This window comes from Acanthaster planci, linkage group LG10 (genome assembly GCF_054643075.1).
Source record: "Acanthaster planci isolate LZ-2023a linkage group LG10, COTS_SCS, whole genome shotgun sequence".
Lineage (NCBI taxonomy): Eukaryota > Metazoa > Echinodermata > Asteroidea > Valvatida > Acanthasteridae > Acanthaster > Acanthaster planci.
In genome coordinates, this window is record NC_141786.1 from 12,780,043 (window position 1) to 12,786,464 (window position 6,422).

Genomic DNA, 6,422 nt, shown 5'->3' on the forward strand with positions numbered 1-6,422 from the left:
ATTAATTACAAGACTTGGGTGATAGACGTTATTTGCAGCCGTTGGTGAGTTCATGTGCGCGCTATTTATGCTGCACTTCGTCTCAACAAAAAAGCGATATTTTGAGCCAAAATCCGTGTTTTTAGCAACATGCTTGCAAATTAAGTACTGAACATGACAACTTGAGTTTTCATGGGTCTTTCAGACCGATTTATTTGAAGTTTGAGGCTTTTGAAAAGCTGTCGTTCAATCAGTAGAAGAGCAATAATTTTGTTTTTACCAGCAAGGATTGTTGAAATTACGTGTTTTTCTGCAAAATTTCAAGTAACAGAGGTGAAATAATTTAATTTACAGTGTAAATTCATGAGGAAATGGAGTTTCAAAATACTTCGATTGATTAATTTTAGGCAAGGGATGCTATTATAATATTGATTGAAGACATCAATAACCGATTGAATACTTTAAAAGCGTCTAGGGGTTGAACCAAGGACCGAGGCGGTCGTTGTCGATGCATATCCATTTAATTGTGTACACAATCCGGAGGGCCGTGTCGCTGTTGTTGTACTTGAAGTTGTACGTAATCGCCCATGTACACGTACATTGCTAGACGGAACCCTCGCAGTTCCAACGAAGATTGCTATTTTATTCATACAATAAGGAGTGTGGGTAAGTGCTATTTCAGCTTTTTGAGGAGAAACTGAGATCCAGGATAACATAGTTTGTATGTGATCTTCCGTTTATAGATATTTCTTTCTGCTTGCAGTTTACAAAATAGGTCTCGTATACTCGTACTCGTAGTAGTCTTCTTGACTGTCATTGGAAAGAAACTCTGATAAATGTATACCCTGTGTGTTTAGGCCTTGTTTTGACGTGACAAGGGACAAGTTGATACGGCAACATAAGTGAATGTTTCATGTATCGTTGTTGGCCTATGTAAAGTGGCGCATGTAGCTATCTGCTTGTGATTGTTTACACCTGTTTTCATTTAATTAAGGGCAGCAGGCCTATACTAGTATTCTACGTACATATGTATGTATTCAGAAACCTGCATGTTTTTTACAAGAAGGCATATAGTTCCAACTTTGACTTTAAGATAGTTGTCAGCTAGAACATAAATTATATTTGGCTGTACTTTTGCTGGTTTGTGTTCCTCAGTGGTCTCCTCTTGTTGCGGGACTTGTCTGGATCCAGTGCGTCTCAATCACTGCTTTTAGGATGTCTGTTGCTTCCCTGATACCTCTGATATTGGAACGGATGTTGTTCAGACGTGCGTGAACTGATTCCCCCCCTTGTTCGCCATGGAATCCCAGCCCAACTCTCCATCTTCGAATCCAAGGAACAACGTGGCTCTCCAAAATGTGCATCTTCGGGGGGATGGATTCTTTGGGGAATTCTTCTCGGCAGAATGCAAGGTACTCGGCAATGTTGTTTTCTGGGGGAAAAAAAACAATGAAAGAGCAATCATGTATACAAGGTGGAAATTTTCATCAATACATTGAAAGGTAGTTTGTAACATTCGAATAGTTACTAACCAAGTGTGTTGATGTCTTCCTCCTCCATCTCCCTGGCCAAGTTGTATAAATTGTGGCAACTGGCAAATGCATGGAAAAGCTTGCTGTACTTGGCAGCAAGGCTCTCTGCTTCTCGTAGTCTTGCGGGAGAGGTTGGACAGACTTGCTTCACAGTCTTTACAACTGCACTTGTTAATTTGTAGATGTTCTCAGTCTGCAATAAAAAACAAAAGAAAAACAACATCAGAAAACAGATAAATGTTGGTTGTTTGGTTGATAGAGATTGTCAACTACATGTATGTTAACTTTGATCAATAGTGTTTACTTACCTTGCAGCATTTGTGTACATGATTTCCTACGAATGACTTGTTGTGGTACACTTGACGCTGAACTTTGAACTCTTGGAGGAATGAGTCTAGGGCACTGGTCAAAGGGCCTTGTCCAGGTGTCAGTTTTGCATCTTTCCTTAGTTGTGATGCTTGAGACGTCTGCAAAAATATTAGAGACAGTTTTCAACATGAGAGTTAAATCTTCATATTCATTGTAAGTATTCATTAGTATAAAAAGCATATTCATTCCTCCATCTTACAAACTGAGAGTGATGTACACTTACCAATTCTTTACTTTTCTGTGTACTTTCCTGTACTGACTCAGACAGGAGCTCCACTAGTGGGTGATCATTATCACCAACTTCTATCAGTGTAGCAGTCAGCTGTTCCTGCAGATGTTCTGCATTTGTGCGCCAGGAAGCTGCTTGCTCTTCCAGGTGAGTGGCTGCTCTGAGTGCCTGGATGTACTCTTGGCAACACCTACCCAGCTCCTTCTCCCCTTGTCCCTTTTCGCTCCTTGCGAGGGTCGATGCAACCTTCATGTCAAGCTCACTACAGGCAGCCTCTAAGCTGTTGAAGTGCTTCAGGAAAAGTCCCAGACTTATGTGTAAGCCAGGAGGACATACCTATGATGATAATATATGAATAAAAGACAGAAATGTTAAACTCTTGTTTCAGATGGCCTCATCAATACAACAAAAAGGTTTTCTGTCATGCACAACTCCCAGGACAATGTATTGTGTTTAAAAATTGGTGGACAACTTACATGGGTAAGAGGGATAGGAAGGATTGGAGCTCTGACAACATTGTTGTACATTTTGGCATTCCTTGGATCAGCCCCACTTGCTACAAAGTTGTCCAGGTCCCTTTTCATGCTGTCAAGGGTCCGCTGATGAACTGGTCTTCGCTTGGAATGCTTGAGCTGCATGTCTTCCTTAGTGATATCGCAATATAGGCAACAGTGGCGACCTAATTAAAAGACGTTAAATCATTAAAGTTATTATGTGTATTTATTGTTAGACTGAACATCACAAAATATTAATTTTAGTTGTTCATGAATACTTTCAATATATTCTTATTATATCAGATTCATTTACCTGAAGCTCCGCTGATGCCATACATGCGACAGAGGTATTCGTAATCTCCGAATAAGATGTCAAAGGTATGTCCCCTTGGAAAAAAATGGTACGAGTGAGGTTATGATGGATAAAACTCGTTAATTTTTTTAATTTTTGAAATACATGTAAAAGAATTGATTGATACTATAAGTTGCATTTTCTTAGTCAACCTTTTTTTTGTAAAGGTTTACCTCCATGTTGACTCCATAAGCTCCTTCACTTGCTGCTGGTGACGTAAGAGGCCAAGTTTGATGTTGTGAATTGTGTCTGATGCCTCAAAGATGGTTATTACTGAAGTGTTGGATAGTGAGTTGGGATGTTGAACATTTCCAATTTGAAGCATTTGCTTGAATGTGCCACCTCCTTTGTCTCCTCCTATCTTTATCCAAACTTTACCCTGGGGAATCAATCCTTCGTGCCAAGTCAGTTTTCCAGCACTGGTGATGAAAGGAGCATAGAAAGAAGATTTCTTTGAAACTTGTGCAGACAGATATTCCCATCAAGATACATTTACAGTCGATAGAACTTCTTGTGGTTACACATTTAACCCTCCTGTTTGTTTGCAATGACCACTGTTGTGCATCTGTCACATTTAATGATTGGTTTTTAAAGCAATGCTTACTCTTCATTCTCTTGCAGCTGCTGTATCACCTTGTCATGGAGCGACCTGACTGCAACGCATGCAGCATTTTTCACGACAAACCCACCGTTAACTTCATCGGGAAATGTAAATGGCAAGTACTCTGCAATTATGTTGTCGTTAATAACTGCCTTCTGTTGAGAACGTAGCTTTGCTTCGTACTCTGTGTGGATTCCATACTGTTGGAGCCAGCTGAGAAAGATAAAACAGTCAGAAATGTTTTGGCTTCATCTCTGTTATGAAAATCTGGGATATTTTGAAGTGCATTTATAATCTGATGAAAAGTTGCATGCTGCACAAGATGGCAAAATTTACTAACCATTTTAACTCTCTGTTTCTTTTCCAGCTAAAACACATGTTTGCCTTAAGTGAAAGGAGATCACCCTGGGGAATCCTGATATGCTGCAGACTGCTAAGCTCTTGTTGAAGCTCTTTGTGGTCTTTCTGCAATTTGATTTCATGAGCTAACTGAACTTGAACTGAGCCCCCACTGATGATGTCTCTAGCTGTCTGCAGAACACGTGTTCTACGCCTTTTGGCAGATGAAGATGCCTCCTCGCTGGTTCGACGTGGTTTGGGAATGCAGACTGCCACCAGTTGCTGCAGAATGAATTATGCAATTTGTAGTGTCACCAATACATCCAGCATTTTGTGTGTGTGTGGGGGGGGGCATTTAAGGAAATGTTTTCAGAGGAGGATTTTGAGAGTCTTTCTATTTTAGAAACCCCTTCTTTATTTCGTCATTGGTAGTAGTTGTTTTTGTTTGCTTTGGGGGATCTTTTTCCTTTTTTCCTTTTCCTCAGGGGGAGGGGGCAGCGTTGGGGGGTTCTGACCATTCATTTTTCTCTTCAAGAAAATAAGCAAAACTACACTTTTGTATTAGTTCATTTGTATACATGTATATGCTTCCACAGATAAAGTTAAAATACAGACATGCTGCCAGGATTCAAATTTGTGCAATCTTGCCTTAGATGCAGGCTTTTACCCTGTAAAGTAAATACATTTTTAAAAACTTGTATATATCATAATTTATAAATGTCAGTATTGATTGAAATTGTGGCAAAGTTTTCTATTAAAATCTTACCTGTCCACCAGTCTTAAAAGTAGTGGAAATACCATCTGATGATTGTGCCAGCTTGGATTTTAGTATTTGTGTCCCCAGTTTCTCTAGTGTAAGAGGTAAAGGATTTGGCATGATGGGCTCTTTGAGGGCATTATGTATTTCTTTGCTGATGGAGAGAACAGGATTGCATTTGTGTCCTCCTGTTTCAGACAAGGGCAGTACTTTATTGCAAGAATCACATTGGAGACTTGTGGTGGTGAAGGCTTCCCAGTAGTATTGCTTGACAGAGGCAACCTGCTTGTAATGTGTGACAGAGTTATATACAGGGCAAGGAATTTTGACCCTTTTCTCATTTTCATATTTTGTCTTTATGCATGTCAAGCAGAAGACATGGTCACATGGCATTGCTACTGGGCTGCTTAAAAGTCTCTTGCACACCCCACATTTAAATGTGTTGCATGTTGCTGAGAAACTGCTGGAGTTTACAGGCTGTCTAAAGTTGTTTCCCAATGAATTTAGGGACTCGAAATGGCTGTCAAGGTTTTCAGGGGCCTTTGGTCGACCTGGGTGTTTTGGTTTAGGTGGTCTTCCTCCTCTTGACTGCTTGACACAATCTCTGCAGACCTCACATTGTCCTGTTCTTGGATGAGGCCTCCAACACACAGTTGTTTGTTCATTTGTTTGTGTTCTTGTCTGGAATAACCTCGAGTAGCAGCAATGGCAAATATGCTGTGGATGAATATCAGTCGTGTCTCCACTTATGTCCACTTCAAACCTGTGTTTTATTTTGTCCTGATATGCGGCCGCAAGTTTTGCCGTCTTCCCTTTGGCATCCTCGCATTCTTTCATTGTTCTTTTTGCGCATATTCTGCATAGCCGTTGTAGATATTTTTTGTGACCCTCTAGCGTGGATGTAAGCCCCGGCCCCAGCATTAAAGACATTGTAAAACTTTGATTGTGACGATGATACTGAATGAAGTAAAAGTAAGCGCGTCAAAAGCGAAGTTATTTTTTTGAACCACGAAGAAGCGGCGGGAAAAACTTTTGTGTAGTGTCGATTCCATGTTTGTGTAGGGTATCGATTCTTTAGTCTGACAACAACAATGATTAAAAAATGAAAGCAGGAACCTTTTTGTATTTAGTGTTTATTGTTATTTAAATTGTAAGTCACAGCCTGTAGTTTTTAAAGCATGAAACCTGTCCAGTCACACTTTTTGTGCGTGAACCCGAGTTGGCGATACCGCGTGTGCACCGCGGAAACGTGTGGATCGGTTAATTGTAATGATCAAGCAACTATCGCTGCCACTGTGAATCTGTTCGGAATTCCTGCCCTTGAATCTCCATTAAAAAAAATGTAGCACTGATCAACCTTCTTGCAACTATAAATGTGATGTCTGATCTACATAATGTATTGGTGATTTTTCTCGAGAAAACTCCTAATCAAGGACAATCCACCGTTATATTAGTACATTATTCTCATTCCTCTAACGTTATGCGATGACACAATCACCGCTTTGCGCATGCGCAAAGTACGCACGTAATTCTGAACTAAGTGCTGCACGGATAGCGCGCATTGGACATACGTGTATAGTAGTGGAATTTCAGTTCGTTGCTGGCAATCACCTAGTCTACATGTACTTGACGCACCACAAAAAGAAACTGGAGAAGTACGCTCTATTAAGTAATCTACGTAACGTGTGTGCATTGTGCCTTGCGAATCAGAAGCAGCTGATTAGCTGAAGGATAATGTGCCCTAGCAAAATAGTCGATGCATCGAGTCCG

The 6,422-nt window shown here is 40.4% G+C and overlaps 2 protein-coding genes and 1 long non-coding RNA gene across 3 annotated transcripts; 1 reads left to right on the plus strand and 2 right to left on the minus strand.

Moving 5' to 3' along the window:
- Window positions 1-560: 560 nt before the first annotated feature.
- LOC147797819 (uncharacterized) lies at window positions 561-2,986 on the minus strand. The gene is made up of 6 exons (XM_087142418.1): window positions 2,917-2,986; window positions 2,586-2,788; window positions 2,104-2,445; window positions 1,820-1,978; window positions 1,512-1,704; window positions 561-1,411 (listed from the first exon to the last, which is right to left on the minus strand). The coding sequence occupies exons 1-6, from the start codon at window positions 2,939-2,941 to the stop codon at window positions 1,131-1,133; spliced, it is 1,203 nt and encodes a 400-aa protein (XP_086998544.1). The 5' UTR covers window positions 2,942-2,986; the 3' UTR covers window positions 561-1,130.
- Window positions 2,987-3,124: 138 nt separating this feature from the next.
- On the minus strand, window positions 3,125-3,983 carry LOC147797820 (uncharacterized). The gene is made up of 3 exons (XM_087142419.1): window positions 3,897-3,983; window positions 3,560-3,769; window positions 3,125-3,374 (listed from the first exon to the last, which is right to left on the minus strand). Exons 1-3 carry the CDS (start codon window positions 3,932-3,934, stop codon window positions 3,125-3,127), a joined length of 498 nt encoding a protein of 165 aa, XP_086998545.1. The 5' UTR covers window positions 3,935-3,983.
- On the plus strand, window positions 3,531-5,766 carry LOC147797821 (uncharacterized). The gene is made up of 2 exons (XR_015426779.1): window positions 3,531-3,671; window positions 3,924-5,766. It is a non-coding gene; the product is annotated as an uncharacterized LOC147797821 (long non-coding RNA).
- Window positions 5,767-6,422: the final 656 nt, after the last annotated feature.